This window comes from Malania oleifera, chromosome 5, assembly GCF_029873635.1.
Source record: "Malania oleifera isolate guangnan ecotype guangnan chromosome 5, ASM2987363v1, whole genome shotgun sequence".
Classification (NCBI taxonomy): Eukaryota; Viridiplantae; Streptophyta; class Magnoliopsida; order Santalales; family Ximeniaceae; genus Malania; species Malania oleifera.
Window position 1 is genome coordinate 62,560,089 of NC_080421.1, and position 19,627 is coordinate 62,579,715.

A 19,627-nucleotide genomic window follows, 5' to 3' on the forward strand; every position below is an offset into this window, starting at 1 on the left:
ACGGAGAAAATATTTTTGATAATCATAACATCTATTAAAGTTAAATAACGGAAGTGCCCATTACTAATAATGATCTATCATTTAATATATATATTTTTTTTATTAAAAAAAAAAGGCAGATATGTTGATATATTAAAAACATCGATGATTCTTGGATAAACCAATACACTATGTTCAAAAAAAAATTAAAATTTATTATTTCTTTTAAATTAAGAATTTAATAATTCATTACCAATGGGGATAACAAAATAATACAAATTTTGTTAAACCCATTGCATTGTAAAGAGATGAAGATATGAACATCCATTCTTAGCCTCTAGTACCACTCACTTGATTTAACAAATTGGCCGAGACAAAGTAATTTGTTTCTCTTAGTTTTTGTATCTTAAATTTATATTTACCTAAATTTACAGGAAGAAATTTAATATAATTTTATATTAAATTTTATTTAAAATTATACAAAAATAAAATTTAATGATCAAAATCCACAATAACAAATGGAAGATAAAAATATTCAATTTGAAGGATCACTTGTGACATACCTAATAATTCTGTGCATGAGATGTCCTCATAAAAACCAGGATTGCTACATAATAAGATGGTGGACAAATTTTTTAAATAATTTCAAATTCCGCAATCCTCGACTCATATCCTCTTACATCCTTGAATTCTTTTATTCTCGAATTTTTAGAATACATTTGAATCTAGAATTTTACTTTAAAAAAAAAAAAAAAAAAAAACTTATTTTTCATTTTATTTTTCTACATTAAATTATATTAAAAATTCAAATTTTTTTTAATAGGATTAAGAATTAGGAAAAAAATCAAATATTAATTATGAGTAGAATTAAAAAGTTGTTCCTAAAATTTAGTGTATTTTTTGTTTTATTTTTTTCACTTTCCTAAATAACCAAACATGAAATTACAAACTTTAATATTCCTTTTCTTAAGTGTTTTCTACGTTCCAAACAGATTCTTAAGTAAATGACTAATGATGGAAAACATAGTGGTAGGAAGGCTTTGAACCAAGCTAAACAGTGCAGTCATCAAAGGTTCCAACTGGATAAAGCTTGGGACCGAACCCTATAAAACAGAGTCAAAAAAAGTTCAATCGAAAAAATAGAATTTGGATATAATTCGCTTCCAACCCCTAATTACTTGGGTCCAAAGATGAAAATTCTAGTCCATGATTTGGAGATTCTTGGTGTGCTTAAGCTCTTGGATTTCAAGGTTTGCAACAAAAATGCAGAACTGACTTCTTGCCATGCCAATGAAAGAGAGAATAATTTAGACAGGAGCTGTTCCCTGACTATAGTTCAGAATCACTCGTTTTCCCACCACTAGATGTCTTCCCATTCACTGCAACAAGCTCGGTATCAAAAATGAGCGTCGCCCCACCTGTAGTTATATAAAAGAATTCATGTAAGTCTTCATACCATATAATATTTCTTACGAGACTCCCTGCAGATAGCTTAATATGTGGATGAAACAGAAAGGAGCCAGTTTGACAAGGTACAAAGGCCACTTTGAAACTGTACAAATATTTATATCAGGTCTCCCATTTAGCATTCAAACAGGGTGACATATCCTGAAATACAGCAAAATAAAGCAGCTAACCATCTGTATAAAAAGTACAATCCTACTATAGCAGCAAGCTGCTCATTGTTGCACTTTTCATATTACAATTTGATCCCCATCCTATTTTCAAAACTAATTTCAATGAGATCATTTAAGTAACCTGTTACGTAGTATCAAGGAAATGGCATATATGCCTTGCCGGTGATGTTGACTAGCCCGGTCTGCATAATTCAAACCTTGAATGGCCCAAGCCATATGGATACAGCATCGAACTAAATTTCCCACCCAAAGCTCATTGGCTAGGCAGGAAAATCTTCTTACAGGTGGCATCCCTATGGCTTAGGAAGCTTATTTGGTCCAGTGATGTGGACATGGTGGTGCCACATCAAAAATTAGTTTTTTTCCACATCGACTATCCCATCACACAACTTACATGATGACAGTAGACAGACTATCCTACATTATAACCATTTAAGAACTAGAAGGAACTTTTTTAAAAAATAAAACATGGGGGATTAAAATGTAACATGAGACAAACCACAGGACCAAAAGCATATCTAATCCTTCATCCTTATGTTTATTTTTTGTGTGGGGTGAAGGACAGAAATTAACAGCTCAGTGAGAATAGAGCAACAAGTCTGGTAAGGATGGCTCTCATTAGGAATGGAACCACAAATCTAGCAAGAATAGCTACTAATTTGGTCAGTTATGAAACGTATGAACCAGTCTACCTGTTTGGTTGAAAAACTCTCAGAAACAAGTATTACCTGGGATGGTAGGTGGAGAACCCTGTTCACCATAACCAAGTTTTGCTGGTATTTTTAACTTCCGCTTCTCACCAATACACATTCCCAACAGTCCTTGGTCCCATCCTGCAAGAGAGCCACTTTTTCAAACATCAATACCTTCAACAAATAATTTATTCTTCACGGTCAATTGTGGATAAGGTTCAACAAAAACAGAAGCCACATGGAAATATAAATGCGCCCAGAATTTCAGACAACTGCATAGAAAAGATATTGAGCTTCACCATACCATTGTACGTAAAATGTTCATAAACCCCTTGGAGAAACAAAAATTTGCTCATAATTTTATATTGTCATTTAAGACAGAAAGTTTACCAACTGCATACTTCAAGGTAAATGCCAACCTTTGAGCCACACAAGTGGCATACCTCATGCGAAAATCCATTCACTTTCACAGGGGAGTGCCACATAGATTAACCTAGAAAAGAACCTAACAAAAGTAAAATGATGACCTATATTACTTCTGCACTTAAAATTAAGATACTGAAATTCTTGTAAGCAGCATTGAAGTTATTTGCAAAGTGCTGATTTCCAAAGAAATTTTTAGTTTCTAAACTGCACAAAAATATTCATGCTGGTAAGTAGGGATTTTACTGAAAGGGGAGCAGGTTGCCGATGAAATTGGGAGTTTTTCAGCAACCCACACAAGGAGACTGCTGGGGCAGTAATCGATTCAGTTTGGTTCAGTTTTGGGCAAGACTGAACACCGAACCAAACCAATCAATCGTGGTTTTAAAAACTTATACTGATAGTGAAGCAATCCATAAATTTAATATTGAAAAAAAAAAAAAGCCGTTGGTTAAATAGTTTGGTTTTTTATCAGTTAAATTGAACTTTTCTAAATATATTTTTTTTGACACTGATTTTTTACGAGGGTGAGGGCGAGCAAGGAAAGCCCAAAAATAAGTGAAGTCAAAAGGAATTTGCTTGGTTTTTTTTTTTATGGGTTTTAATATTTATGAAAAATTTCAACCACTGTACATAGATTGATCATTAAACCATTTTAAACTCTTGCTTGAGTTCAAAAGTATAGGCGCAGCTTCAAAGGAAGTTAGGCCCACTTGGGCCTTGTAAGAGAATTAGGGCAGAGCATTGCCTTAAGGGACAGATTCCATTTCACTAAATAACCAATGTTGGAAAACTGCATTGAAAAATGCGCAGCACTACAGTAGGCAGGCAGTGTGAACGTGATGCTCGTTCCACAGGGCACATTGGCAAAGGAGAGAGATAGGAACCTCTTGCTCTTCTATAAAGCCTTCCAATATCCCATTTCTATTACAATATATGCCTCAGATAATTATAAATAATTGAAAATAATTAAAAATATATAAAAACATATTTGTACTATAAGTATGTAATTTTTAATGTTAACTTAAATAATAAAGCCATATTTCAGTGGCTCAGCTTACATACAAAACCAAAACGGTAAAAGAAAAACTAAGAACTGAAAGAGAAAACCATAACCAGAAAACCGAACAGAAAAGTGAAACAGTTCAGTCTCAGGCTGGGTTTGAGTTTTTCAGCAGATTGGTACACTCCTAGAGAGTAGAGACAACCAAATGGGGACCTTGGTTGGATATGATGGATTTGAATACAACTGGGGAAGAAAGTGTGCTGCCAAAGAGACCATTTTTCTCAGCTGGTCATGACATGCGGTAGGGAGAAGGCATCAGGTCCAGATGGGATGATCAGGAATTCTAAAGCATTGCATTGTTAGAGCACTGTCAGAAATGATGTCCTAACCTTCACAAAATTTTCATGATTGTCAATTTTGAAAGGAGCCTGAATGCTACATTCATTGCCTTAGTTCCTTGTTTCTTGGGATAGAAAGAAATTTATTAATGAGTAAGAAAAAATTATAAGCTTTGAGGAACAAGAAATCTTCCAAAGAAAAGCTAAAAGTAATTACAGAAATTCCTTCGCTCCCCCCAAAAAATCCCTAAAGCATGTGCCCAAAAAAAGCAAGCAAAACAAGAGCCCATAACAGAATCTGCCCATAACAAATGGAAAGATGTTGTATTGACATTAAGAATCCTTGCATTTCTCTCAAGCATGATGATGTAGGACAAGAAGTAAGACCTTGGGACGATCCTTGCAGGAAAACAATTAAGAAGAGTTTGGTTAAGGAATCGTGGGGTTAAATTAGTAGTTTATTACGTGTGTTTATTATTAATTAGTATAGGCTTATGTGTATTTGGAGGTTGTTTGTAATATTTGTGTAAAGTAGGGGTATGTTTGTAATGTAATGTAGTTTTGAGGATTTATGAGTAATTTCATGTAAAGAGGCTTTCTTATAAAAAGCGTGCGAAAGCCATGTTGTAGGCAGTTGATGAATTTGAATTTGAATTGGAATTGGACATCAACTCCCCCCCCCCCCCCCAACTTTGTATCTCCTCCCTCCTCCCTTCCCTTCCCTTCCTCTCTTCTATTTCTCCTAATTTCTCCATGGATGCAGAACCTTCAAGCGGCCCCTGCATCATTTGGTATCAGAGCCCAACCACGATCTCTTTCCTCCATTTCAATTCCCCATCTTTTCCTTTCAGTCTTCTTCTCCCCCCCCCCCCCCCGCGGGGGGCCCCCTTCTCTTCTTCCTTCCCCCACTATTCTGCAACTTCTATCTCCCTCTGCTGCTACTTCTCCTTTTCTTCTTCTTCTTCTTCTTCTTCTTCTTCTTCTTCTTCTCTCTCTCTCTCTCTCTCTCACACTGAAATGCAGTTTCTGAACTTTTCATAAATTCCAATTGTCACCAAATCTCGAACACCACTTTCCAGCGACCATCCTGCAACACCACCAAAAACAGAACACTCTGAAACCCTTACCCTCAAAATTTCATCTTCGTCCGACCATTCGTGTGGCTCCATGCACCAGCCAAACTTCTCCAGTCGCCAACCCCTTCAAAATCCACCCCTGCCAGAGTTCTTTTGACATACAGCCATCACCACTGTGTTTCCACCCTCTCTCTCTCTCTCTCTCTCTCTCTCTCTCTCTCTCTCACTGAAACACATTTTCTGAACTTTTCAGAAATTCCAATTGTGTCACCAAATATCGAACACCACTTTCCAGCGACCATCTGCAACACCACGAAAAACAGAACCCTCCGAAACCCTTACCCTTAAAATTTCATCATCGTCCGACCATTCGTGTGGCTCCATGCGCCAGCCAAACTTCGCCAGTCGCCAACCCCTTCAAAATCCACCCTTGCCAGAGTTCTTTTGACATACAGCCATCACCACTGTGTTTCCCACCCCCTGACCTACCCTGGCCTGAAAAGTCATCACCAGAGCACCATTGCCGGTGGCCCATTCGCCCCACGTGCTAGCAACTGTGAGTGAGAGTGTCTGCCAGAATCTCCTCCTGTTTCCAGTCTCGAAAGAAATTACCCAGCCACGATATTTTGGGTTTTATTTGCAATATTTTGAGCTGCAAGGAGATATTTTAATTGTAGACGCACTACAATGCAAGCAGGCATGATAATTTGGCATGAAACCCTAGAAATTGTCACTACCAGCATCAAAAATCAGGTTTTTTTGCTGCAATTTGTGAATTTTCTTCGTGAATTTGATTCATTTCAGCAGGACAATCAATATCAAGGTGGATTCAAGATAGTTTTTGAGAAATTGGGAATAAAGCTTGTGGGAAATTGTGTTAAAGGGTTGTGATATATAGCTGCAGCATATGCATATGCATAATTCTGCAACATGGTAACAAATTATAGGAAAAAGAAATGCATTTGCCAAACTTAGGGTGCAATTTCAAGCTTTTCAATACTTTCTCAAGTACGGAGAAAAGGTTTGCAAAATCATCATTGATGGAAGATATCCAATGAATGTGGTTTCCACAAATGGAGTCATTCAAATGCAGCTTCATCCAGATCCTCACCCAAAGCCTCATGTGATATCTTGGGTTGATAACTCTTGTACATGTTTATGAAAAATGTTTGGTTCCTATCCAAATGGGTGAGTATTTGGCTAATGTTTGGTGTGATACCCTACCAATGAAGATTGGCCATCTACCCCTTGGTTCTCCTTGGTTGGATGATTTAGGTGTGACTCAAAGGACATGAGAACACATACGTCCTTCATTATAATGGGAAGAAAATCGTTTTGAAGTCTGCTCTACCAATGAACCAAGACAAAGAATCAGTCATAATTACTCAGCTTGAAGACAATACAGGGAAGGAAAATGTGTTTGAAGACATCCAAAGTCCTTCGGACATTCCAATTGTTAAGTTTGTCATTCCTGTGCTTATTTATTGATGCCAACTCTCAATTCAAGTCTATGATGCTGCCAAAGGATCCTGGTTTCTTGTATCAGTCAAGCACTAGCTTTCAAAGTCTCCAAGTATGCTTCTCCCTTTTGACCCTCCAACATTTCAAAAATCGAGGCCGAACTTTTTCTAACTGGGGGAGAGTTGATGTAGGACTAGAAGTAAGACCTTGGGAAGATCCTTGCTGAAAAACAACTAAGAAGAGTTTTATTAAGGAATTGTGGGGTTAAGTTAGCAGTTTATTATTTGTGTTTAGTATTAATTAGTATAGGATTATCAGATTATGTGTATTTGGGGGCTGTTTGTAATATTTTTGTACAGTAGGGGTCTGTTTGTAATGTAATGTAGTTTTGGGGGTATATGTGTAATTTCATGTAAAGAGGTGTTATAAATAGTGTGTGAAAGCCACGTTGTAGGCAGTTTTTGATGAATTTGAATAGGAATTGAACATGAGTTCCCCAATGGTATCTCCTCTCTCCTCCTTTCCCTTTCCTTCCTCTCTTTTATTTCTTCTAATTTCTCCATTGCTGCAGAACCTTGATGCTGCCCCTGCATCACATGATCCACAAAGTCTAAAGAATGGCAGTACACAATTCCACAAAGTCCCCCCTTTTTTGCTTCTCCCAAACCCAAACTGCACCACCATGAAGTCATTAGCATTTTGTGGCATTACCCATGTTTCACCAAAAATTGAGAAAAAGCATATCAAACCTATCTAGCGACCCAACAGTGTAGAAAGAGCTGCACATTAGTCTCATTAGACTCTAAACACATCATGCAACTACACCACCATGAAGTCATTAGCATTTTGTGGCATTACCCATGTTTCACCAAAAATAGAGAAAAGGCATATCAAACCTATCGAGTGACCCAACAGTGTAGAAAGAGCTGCACATTAGCCTCATTAGACTCTAAACACATCATGCAACTATCATGAACGACAGCCTCCGAGGTCTTCTTACATGCAGTCAGTTGTTTGTATTATCCTATTAAAAGTCTCAAGTCCAAGTAATTGGACTTGATCTTAAGAGGAACCTTGTTCTTCCAAATAACATTATTAAAAGGAAAAGAGGTCGGAAGCTTCAATAAATAATGAAAAAAAAAATGATTTAGAAGAAAAAGAAACAAAGTTATCTACTATCCAAATCCTCATATCACACCTCAACTAGGGAAGAAAATAGTAAGCTCATCAATCTTTCTTTTACTAAACTCAAAACAAAACCTCTTTTTCTATTAAAATGTCAAACGAAACAGAAGTCGCAAGAAAGAGTTCCCTTCTCCAAAGAATAAAAGGATGTAGCTGGAGCATTATCAATAGAACGACACCTAAAAAGGCAAGGCATCAAAAGCTCCAATGAAACCTCTTCCACCCACAGATCTTCCCAAAACCAAGCCTTATTAAAACAACCAACTTTGAACCAAATAAAAAGAGAAGAATAAATGAGCAACCTGAGAAACAAGCTTCCACAGACCCACATTAAGAGCATTACCACTACCTTTAGTATCCCACTTGTTACAATGAATTCCATACTTGCTTCTAGGGGTGAACAAAAATTACCAAAAAACCGAAAATCGGACCGAAACCACAAGCGATTTGGTTTTTCAGTAATTTGGTTTTGGTTTCAATTTTAGAATATATAAATTTTCGGTTTCGGTTTCAGTTTCGGTTTCCAAAATATAACAGAACAAGAAAACCGAAAAAAACCAATTTTAATTTAAATTATATATATAAATTAATATGATTACTTAATTATGATTGGTCCATAAAATAAGTTAATCCAGGTTGCGCCACACTGGATCTGGTCCCTCAATATATATGAGTCTGGGACTAGGGTTTCTTACACACTTCACATTTCACAAATCGTTCACGGCTTCACACTCACGGTTTCACTCTCTCAGATTCTCAGACTCTCAGTCCCGACTCCCCTCTGCCTCTGCCCTCTGTGCAGCTGCGCTGCGCTGAGCCGCTGCCGTCAACGCGTCATTGCGGCCAGTGGCCCTACCTCTGCCTCCCTCCACTATCCTCTCAAGCAATAGCAGAAAGCAGCTGAGGACCTGAAGCATTTTGCCTCGCCGTCATCGCCAATCCCCTCACCAATTTTATCAGTAATTTCTCTTTTATTTTGTGGACTTTTTTCTCTCTTTTGCATTTTTCTTGTGTTTGATCATTGATGTCGATATGTGTGGGGAGAGGGAGAAAGTGTGATGAATCTGATGATCTTTTCTTTTCCCTTTTTTTCTCTCAATCTGAAAATTAAAATATAAAAAACTTCTACTTCGTTAAACTTATAAATGTGGAAGGTTTGGTTGAGGTGAAAAAAATTTTTTTTTTTGGTGAAACTTTGTGGAGAACCAAAATCAAAAGTCAAGCAAACCCTTCTCATTTCTAACTAAGGAGTTTGGGGAGCCCCTATACAGTGGGCTGAAGATTTTATTGTTGCTCCTTAATTTTTAGAAAAGAAACGATGATGGAAAAATCTTTGTTTCAAATATTGTGCCATTTAATCTTCCTTCAGTTTATTGGCAACCGAACAGGTTATTATATTTGTGCTTGAAGAACGAAGTTTTGAGCTCTTATTACTTTTGAATTTTCTTTAACTTAATTCCTGCGTGGAAGTGAAGATTGCGCCCAGTATTAATTGCTCTTAATTATGTGAGTATTCATAGTTATAGGCACCTTTCACCAAATATATATATATATATAGAATTGTTGGATTTAAGAACCATATGTAAGCATTTTTATGTATATATCTTTTAATGCTAGAGCTTTCTCTGGTTTCAGCTGACTTGTCTTGCTTGAATATTCAATAAAAAGATAGTTCTTTTTTTCTTCTCTAATTGTTTGAATTCCATTACATCATTCCTTTCCTTCTATTCTTCAATTTCTTTTCCTAGCTTTCTTAATTTTTCAGTTTCTGATGGAACATTTATCATGTGAATTCACTCACAATCGGTAAGACATACACACAAAAAGAACGGCATAAAGTGCACATGGATGTGTGTTAGTTTGTTATATTCCATTGTAAATTTGTAAGCTGGCTTCCCCACTTTTTATAAAAAAAAAAATTTTTCTGTTTATTTTCTCTGCTAAGAATTCTTGATGATGCAATTTGTAGTTGCTGGATTGGAAAAAGTGCTCCTGACTGTATCTATCAACTAATAATGTCCTTAAGTTTTTTTCCCCCTAAAGGAAGATGTCATTAAGCGGGCTGAAGGATGTTGACGGTGATTAGGAATGATAATTTTGGGGATTGGTCATATTCAATAGCTTGGAATAAAATTAGTCCTAGGTTCTATGGGTTAGTGGACATAAGTCTTATATTTACTTGGTTCATAATTTACTTGGTTCATAAATTCACAGGCTTAAGGATTGCTGGATGATTAGATGTTGTCTAGCATAATTGGAATTTTGAGGGTGCAAACTGCAAAGAAGTAAGATTTGATGAAGTTGACAAACAGTCGGTGGAAGTGTAACAAAGCTGTGTTGATATATATTAGTTATAGTAGTCACTATTCTGCTTCACTGATCTTCATAACAGAGCTATGTTGATAAATATGGTTGGACATACAAGTTTTTTCTGTTTTTTATTTTTTTAATCTCTTTCATCATGCACTAGCTTCTCAAATATTATAGAGAATATGAGATTGTGAGTGTTTCAATATTAATTTATGTTTCAAATGTAATTTGCAATCATACATGATTTTTATAGATGTCTGAAATTGGAGACAACGCAAGTCTCAATACAACTCCTTGTCAATTTAATTTTATCTTGTTTACCTTTCATATTGTTTCATTTTATTAACCATGAATGATGCTTGTATGGAGATTGGAGAATTGAAGCTACAATCTTGAAGATTGAAGAATATGGATTGAAGAATGTAGATGACTTCAATTCCTTAAATTTAAAACCATTGATTTTCTCTTTTGGTCAACAATTTGAATGTCTGTTTTTTATTTGTAATTTGGGATACTTCATATTTTCTTTGTTTATTGAGAATTTTTGTTTATTTTGGGCAATTAAAAACAGATATACTTAATTATTAAAGTGCCAAAGAATTTGCTTGCTCGTTTTGTGAAATTAGGGATGGAGAAGTTTAATTATTAAAGTGCCCAAGGATTGGGACATTGTGGTTAATTGATATGTAATTTGCATTATGATGATTTGTAGGAGCTACTAAGCTAGTAGGAATTAGGAACAAAAAGGAAAAGTCCAACAAGACCAACACATTCTCAGTTGTCTAAATTATTTAACAAGTTTAGTTTTATTAAAATTATGAAACATTATAAAAAATCAAAATGCCCAATAGATTCTCAACAACCCTTGTGAAAAAAAATTGTTGAATATTTAGAAAATCGGTTAAAAACCAAAAAAAACCATAACCGTAACCGAACCGCCGAATGTTCAGTTCTCCATGGGATAATATATTCAGTTCGGTTTCGGTTTCGGTTCGGGAAATCCAAAAATCGCGGTTCGGTTTGGTTCGGTTTTCGGTTTGGCCCATAACCGAACTGAACCAAACCGATTACACCCCTACTTGCTTCTTATAACCCTATGTAGAAAAAATCAACCTCTAGGAGGAGCCTCAAAAACATTCCCAACAAGAGAGATGTTATTGGACACCAAATTATCAAAGCAGCATACCCCTTCTCTAGGTCTCCTAAGACATCCCAACACATGATATCATCCCTCTTACTATCAACCATATCCGACCATAAAAACCACTCATAAGGCACTCCAAAGCTGCAGTAGCACTAACAGGAATTCTAAAACGGATGGGAATAAATGGGGCTATTGGAAAGAAAACAACTAATAAGAACACATGTCTTCCACTAAAATGGTAAGAAGATCATCTTGAAGCCCACGCTACCAAACAACCAAGACAAAGAATCTTCTAGAGTTACTCAACTTGAAGACACTACAAGGAAGGAAATGAATGTGATTGAAGACATCCAAAGTCTTTCAAACATTCCAATTGTTGAGTTTGTCATTCTCGATTTGTTTATTGATGCTAATTATCAACTCAAGTCTATGGTGCTGTCAATGGGCCACAGTTTTTTGTATCACTCAAGCATTGGCTTCCAAAGAGTCCTAGTTTGCTTCTTACTTTAATCCTCAACATTTCAAAATTCGAGGCTGAATTTTTTCTAACTAGGGAGTATTTGACGTAGGAGAAGAACCAAGACCTTAGGAAGATCCTTGCTAGAGAATAAACTAAGAAGAGTTGGGTCAAGAGATTGTTGGGCTTGGTTAGTAATTAATTGGTGTTTAGTTTAATTAGTATAGGGGGATTATGTGTATTTGGGGGCTTGTTGGAACATTTGAGTATTTTAGCACTATGTTTGTAATTTAACGTAGTTTTAGGGAAGCTTTCTTATAAAGTGTGTGAAAGCCATGTAGTAGGTAATTGTTGATGAATTTGAATTGAATTGAATGAGTGATTTTCCCCCTTGTATCCCCTCTCTCCTCTCTTCCCTCAAACTTCTTCTTCTTCTTCTTCTCTTCTCCCTTCTCTCTCTCATGGCTGCAGATCATTGATGCTGCCCCTGCATCACTTGTCCTCCCCATATCATAGCTCTCTCCTAATAAATCCTTTTCTTCTAAAATAAGTCTTCAACCAGTACATAAAAAAGAGTAAACTAGTCATGCAACCATGCATGGTTAGTATCCAATATCCCACAATTCTTGCTCCCCACGTTTGCTACTATGCAAGATGGGCTGCAAAAGTACCTACTGTTGCGCTTGAAAAATAAGCAAGTGTAATGAAAATTTCTATTTCATAAGAAATATATGACTTCATGCTACAAAAATCAATCTCCTAGAATTCGGTCCACACAACTTATTCAATTTTCCAGCCAACGGTATATTAACTGCGCAAAAGTTCACTACACACCTTTAATTACTTGACCATTGCCAAGCTCAAACTCAATTGGATCTCCCCTTTCAAAGCTTGAATCAAACACAGTTCCATCAGTGAGTTTTCCCTGCCAAATATGTAAAAGCTAAATATCAGTTATGGAAACAGTAACTGCAAAAAAAAAAAAAAAAACTCTTTGAACATTAATTGTTGTAGCTCACTGATTCTACACTCAGCCAGTGCATAATTCATGCCAAAAAAAATAAATGCATTTATAATTCCTTATTGTGGAAAAAATTACCAGCTTACCGCCTTCACAGAATATGGTCATAAGAGATGAGTAACTCAATAATGTAACAGACTGTTACACTCTCACCAAATGTGTAATTCAATAATTCCATGTAATGAAGTTTTTTAGACTAACATTGATTTACTTAAAAAAAATAGCAACAAAAATATGCAAATTAGCTTGAACTAAAACATCAGAACAGACAAAGCTAAAACCAAAATATAGCTGCCTAGTTAGTAGTAAACTGGTATTTTTCTACAACAATTATCTAAGACGCGAGAACCTAGAAGAAGCTCAGTTACAGAATAACACCCATTTCACAATTACAAAATTCAACAAGAATACAGAATTGAAGCTGCAATTGCACACTTCCACATACCCGATAATGTACTTTGACTCTATCACCTTTGTGAGCTTGAATCTCACAAGATTTTGGTTTATGCTGCAACAGAAAAAAAAAAATGTTTCAAAAGATATGTTGGCAGAAAACAAAGAGAAAATGTAACCAATATTCAGTTATTTTCTCAATATGCAATAATCCACTTATTTATGTGACATGATGCGGCTTTCTCAAGCTGAACTGCAGAACCAGACCTGATGATGCCTGGATAATCATTTTATCTATTAAAAGTAATGCAAAACATTCTTAAAAATACTTTGGTACAACCAAGTCTGGGTAAAATTCTAATTCATTTAGATAAATAATAAAGTAGAGTTTTAAAAAAATAAAAATTGAGAACAAAATTATATATAGGTATTTTTCAAAAAAGAAAGTCAAATTACTCACAAATTGACCCACTGACTAAAAAGTACAGTAATTATAAGGATGTTTGGATAAAATGTTTAGCTACTAATACATAGGAATTGTGTACCAAAATTATTAGATTCTACTCATGGTCCCTTTATACCATCTTAGTATTAAATTAGACAATATTTCAATATTCTATAAATCAAGAGCATGACTTACACACATGCAATACAAAGAGTTAAAAAATTGTTTCTATTAAAAAAAACTGAAACTTTATACACTAAATTAAATTTCATCTTACCCATACAAAAAATTTTAAAATTTAAATCCTCTTTTTAATGAAAATTTCAGACATAGCACACATGCATCTTATAAAAATTAAGTAATTACACAACCTCCATAAAAATGTAAATATGTTTAATGTTTTTTTTAACATATTTACATTCTTTAGAAAATAATATTTTTTAAACATTTACATTCATATTTACATTCTGTTTTTTTTTATAAACAGAGATTGGTATTAGAAGAGGAGAGAATAGCAACTAAAAAGAAGAATGGAAAAATAAAACAAATGAGAAATCCTTCTTTTATAAGAAGAAACCAACTGCAAGATATTAAAAAAAACAACAAGCAAGCAAACAACAAATAAACAAACAAACAAACAAACAGAAAACAACTCAATGATGCAAGATAAACCACTCTACTCCAAAGCAAATCCAATCCCACCGTAAGTCTTCCAAAGAAACATGTTAAAAGAACCCACTTGCTGACACGCATAGTGCGCAAAATAAACCACTCTACTCCAAAGCAAATTGTCAGTTGTAGCCACACCTTTAAAGATTCTAGCATTTCTCGCAGGCCAAACACACCAAATAATAGCCATACGGTGCACTGCCACAAAGCATTCCTAACCTTTTCCTTGACAAATCCCATAAATATAATAATACAAAAGATACAAAATAATTTATTCCAATCATCAGGGGCAATGAAGAAACAAACATGAGCAAGCCTCCCCACTCCTCAAACAGAGGGCACAAATATCATGTGACAAAGCCTAATTAGGTCTTCTCTTGTTAAGCAAGCCACTGGTATCGATTTTCTCAAGTATCGTAGTCTAAATAATTTTTAGGGAACTTTAGCTTTCCAAATTGAAGAATACAAGGAAAACAAGGCTGCATTAGGATCATGAGTCAAGTTAGGAAAAACAAAAGGGCTTGCAAGAGAATTCCTCAAATGGATCTAAGCCCCACACCCTTTTATCACTTCCCAAATGAACATGAAAAGAGTTGAGCACATTAATAAAAGAGCTAACTTATAACCTCTCACTCATTAAGATTTCTCCCAACACAAAAGTCCCAATAATGCTCATCCTCCAGCAAAAGAAGAAATGATCGGGGTATAATGAAGATTTGATAACAGATAAGCAAGAGCCAAAGGTGTCTCCCCCACCCAAAGGTCCTCCTAAAAATGGATTCTGCCCCCATTACCCACTATATACTGCACTTTAAGAAGTAAATGATGATATATCTGGGACAAAAACTTCCAAGGACTCAAATAAGTAATAAATAACCCACTTAAGCATCCAAACATGGATTTCAAAACACCATATGTACACATGATTATATGTATACATACGACATAACAAATAGATAGTAAATATCTTTAACCTTTCCACCTCAACAAGAATTCACTTATATGATACAAGCATTTGAGCATTCATCATTTATTATTAAAATTTTGAGGGTCTTTTTGGTATCATTTCTGTTCCCAGTTCTCTCTCGTCCTTTGCTCCAGCTCAAATTGCACTGCCATGAGCCTCCTCCCTGTGCCACCCCTTACGCCATCTCTCACTCTCTCTTATGTTTTCTCTCGATCTAAATCTCTCAAACCTCATCCTTAATCTTTCTTACAAGTCTTTAACTAAGTAAGGAATACCTGATTTCGATTGTGGTTTGAGGTAGTGAGAATAGGGATTTTTGAGTTAAAACCTTAGATCTAGTGTAGGAACAACTTTAGAGATTACTCTCTCTCTAAGAAGGGCCTTAATTCACATTTTCATGAGCCTCCTCACTGCATTTGGATTGTCATTTGAGGTGGTAAGATTTTGGATTTTCAAGTTAAAACCTTAGATCAAGTGTAGAAACAACTAGCGATTACTCTCTCTCCCTCGAGAGGGCTTTGATTCAGACCACATGAGCCTCCTCACCGGGCCACACCCATCACTGCTATGACAATCCATCACCGCCATGCAAAACCTCCCTCCCTCCTTCTAGTGATTACTCTCTCTCAGGAGGACTTTGATTCAGACCATCATGAACCTCCTCATTGCACCACCCCCATCACCACCATGCAACCTGCCCTCCCTCCCTCCCTTGCAAACCCATCACTGGCACACAAACCTTCTTTCTCTCTCTCGCACACCTACAATCCTTGACCCTCTCCTCCCTTCGTCCCTCTCTTTATGCTTTCTGCTTTCTCATGATTTGAAATCTATTTGAACCCTCTAATATGTCTTCACTCTTTATCTTTCTTTATGATTTCTGGATCTCTTATTTCTGGTTTGCTCAAGATTTGCTCTCCATTAGTTACAACCTGTGCATGTAGGAAAGGTGCTAAGTTTAGGTCTCTTTGGTTTGATATGTGTGTGTAAAACCTAAATCTTGATATGGTTCTAGGGCATAGGTTATAGATGATTTTGAAATGGATTCAGGTTAGGGGAATAATATTACTTAGATTAGGGTTTCTAGGATTCTAGGTTTCATGCATTGATTTGGAAAATAGTTTGCATCAATCACGTCCCGACTTTCATAAGATAACTTGCATTGATTATGTTTGAATTTAAAAACATGTGAATCAAACATTCTGATTTCAAGAATATTCTAATTTTTAGGCTAAACATTTGCATTTAACAACATTCTATCTTCAAGAACAACGACTTGTATTCATTCTAATTTCAGAAGAGCATGCATCAGATATGCCCTCACGCTGGCTTTGAAATCATTGCTCAGCTTTTTCTTTTAAGCAGTCCATGCATCAGATGCACCCGAATTTCAGAATGCCACACAGCTTATGTATGAGTCATAATCACATCCTTCTCCATCTCAGTTTATGCACTAGCCATTTTTCCACCCTAGATGTTGAAAACAAAACTATATGCAAATGATCCATTTCTAACTTCAATACAATTTACAGAAGTTATTTACTAAATTTAACAATCAGCAATTGATAGATAAATGCACTCCGCTTGTCTAAAATTTTCATAAATTTATCAAACAACAAACTTGGGTTCTAACAACAAAGAGTTCTTAATCATTTGCATAAATATATAGAATCATAATGAAGAATGCCATATCCACTCCAATATGCATCAATTTCAGCATCCATGGTAAGGAATTCAGGCTATTCAGCCCACAAATACCCAACCAATTAGTGATTTGTCCTACCATAAGCAAAACTAAATATATTTATGTAGCCACTTTTAAAACCAAAAATTATCTTTTCTTGCTGCAAGCTTGATGCATGTTCAATTGGTCACTCTCTAAGACCATTTTCCATATGTTAAGAGTTCCGTCACAGTTCTTTCATTGGTGTTTGGTTAAGGAGGTAAAAGGACTGAGCTTGAAACCTAATTATTACCATTTTTAAAGCATTAAAATGCAGATTGCAGTTCAAAGCAACGACACAATTTTTAAAAAGTGACTTCCTTTTTCATTTTTAAGATGCTATTTTTTTTATGAAAATAGACTGCACATGTCACATTTAGCTAATTAACATGATGCAAATTTTTTTTTTTGAGATAGTTCAGCAATAACAACAAAGGATATATACAGGATAATCCAACAGATTTAATTATCCATGGAAATGAAGCCTCCCGGGTACATAAATTGGTTTACAAATAAATCTTTACAAAAAAGTGTAAAGAATTTTTTATAAAAATACAAAGAACAAAGAATTAACGGAATCTCAGGAAGTTGGATCCATTCGATGATGTTACCCCAGTGTTTTTCTTAAATTTATTTTGGGGGCGGAGGAAAGTTAGCATCTGTGGTTCGGTTGGCATACATGTTCGATTGCAATTAGACCAAAACCGGAATCCAAAACTAACCCTCTCACACCACCACCACGCACGCATATAACCAAAACCAGCCCAAAAATAAACACACACAAAAAAAAAAAAAAAACAACCAGATATATTCTACCTTCACGCCGATCTGCAGCTCTAAAACATCGCCCGATTTCTTTGAAAAAACTGAAAAGGAATAGAAAAATTAAACCCATCAATACATTAAAAGTCTCGAACAGGATTCCGATATCAGATGTACAAATGTTCAGCCATCACTAATGATAATAATAAAGAATAAAACAAATGCGAAAACAAAATCTCAGAACCAGTACCTAATGCGGGAAGAACCAAAACAAACAGCAACCCTACGGCCTTCAAACTCATCCTCTTTGCTCGTGTGACGTCTCACTCTGGCTCGCTGTGTCTGTGCCTGTGTCTCGGCGGTTTGTTTCAAGGGTAGACTGACCGTTCCAGCCGGTGGTGGGTTTACGACTATACGTGCGCTTTTGGGGCGGAAATTATGGGTAGGATCGAGCACCAGGTCACCCTCTGCACCTAGCCTATCACAAGCCTCCACTTGTATGTTTACGTCCTTCCAGCCTATAGCAAATCTCTGCCTATGCACAAATAAACACATCATCAGTGTATTTTATATTTATGGCCCTAGTTTTTCAGTTTCTTTAAAAAAAAAAAAAATCAAAAATTTTAATGAGACATTTGGTGCACTGAATCAAGGACAATATTTTCAAAAATAGAATGTTTATAAAATATTGTTCCTTTTTTTTGGATTCCACGTGTCCGTTTTATGCATACAAAATTTTCATACCAAATTTTGATTTGACATAAAAACCTTCACAAGTATATCAAATGATAATCATGTGTTTAACATGTAAATAAATAATATATAAAGATTACTTATATTTTCAACATAAAATAGACTAAAAATATGTATTTAATTAAATCAGTGTCCTGAAATTATCAATAATCATAAATTTAAAAACTCAACACTTAATAAATCAACCAACCCAAAATAATTGAGGGCAATATGATCTTTAAATATTTATAGTGGTATTATATTACTGTAAGACAACTAACTAAACTCACACTTTATGATGGGACAACTTAAATGTGAAATTAATTTTAAAAAATAAAATAAAAATATATAGCATTCTGATGTTGAATGAGGATTTCAAATGTAAAAGTTAAGAAAAACAAATTATTCTAGGTATTTCATTCAAATATTTTTAAATAACTGTTATAAAATATCCAGAAAATAAAATAGAGATGAGACAAAAATTTTACGTGGTTCGGTGTCACGAGTTAAGCTTATTCAAGGCATTATGCTTGCCTACAACCGTTTGTCTCGCGTACTTGGGATAGGTTTTCATCATGTAAATACTAGTATAGGGTTATTTTCTGCTAACAGTTTATTTGTAGGTCAAATATGGCAATATGACTCATCGGTCACTTTGATATTTCCTAGTGTCAGGATGATAATTACATAAAAACCTCTTTAAGGAAGGGTGAGTGTTCATCGGTCATTGTAAAACTCAATAGTTATTGTCAACGTATTTAGCCTACTTACCTCCCTCGTTAAACACACGATGTCAATGGAGGTGTTGTTAATGAATTTCGTAGAGTTAATGTTTATTAGCTTGCTTGTCACTGCTTTCATGAATGCTTACTGTTTTCGCTGTCATTTGAGTAAATGCTAATGAAAGTTTTTCGTGGATGAATATTGGTAAATGATAGGTTGGCTAGTTAAACAAAAGTGTTTTAACTAGCCTCACATGACTCTTTTACAACGGTGTGAAAATAGTCGGACCGTGACATTCGGCTATACCTACTCCACGGGCAAATGAGATAAAAAACTTCACTATAACGAGAGGAATTACAAGATGATTTAGAGCCGACCTTATACAAAATATTTCTCTTCTCTTTATCCCTTGTACAAAATATCTCTCTTCTTTTATCTTTCATCTACTCTTATCTTATTATATATCTACTTCCTTCAAGCATGC

The 19,627-nt window shown here is 35.3% G+C and overlaps 1 protein-coding gene across 1 annotated transcript; it reads right to left on the reverse strand.

Moving 5' to 3' along the window:
* Positions 1–1,037: 1,037 nt before the first annotated feature.
* LOC131154846 (peptidyl-prolyl cis-trans isomerase FKBP15-1-like) lies at positions 1,038–18,231 on the reverse strand. Its single transcript, XM_058107635.1, has 6 exons — positions 17,939–18,231; positions 17,743–17,792; positions 13,175–13,237; positions 12,543–12,633; positions 2,345–2,449; positions 1,038–1,397 (listed from the first exon to the last, which is right to left on the reverse strand). The coding sequence occupies exons 1-6, from the start codon at positions 17,988–17,990 to the stop codon at positions 1,309–1,311; spliced, it is 450 nt and encodes a 149-aa protein (XP_057963618.1). The 5' UTR covers positions 17,991–18,231; the 3' UTR covers positions 1,038–1,308.
* Between the last annotated feature and the right edge of the window lie 1,396 nt (positions 18,232–19,627).

Bases quoted from the DNA above. Each gene is read 5' to 3' on its own strand.
- LOC131154846 (XM_058107635.1), bottom strand. From the start codon at position 17,990: ATGAGTTTGAAGGCCGTAGGGTTGCTGTTTGTTTTGGTTCTTCCCGCA. The intron at 13,238-17,742 runs GTAGAATATATC...TTTCTGTTGCAG, and splicing joins AGCTGCAGATCGGCGTGAAG to CATAAACCAAAATCTTGTGA. The intron at 1,398-2,344 runs GTAATACTTGTT...ATATAACTACAG, and splicing joins TTCTCCACCTACCATCCCAG to GTGGGGCGACGCTCATTTTT.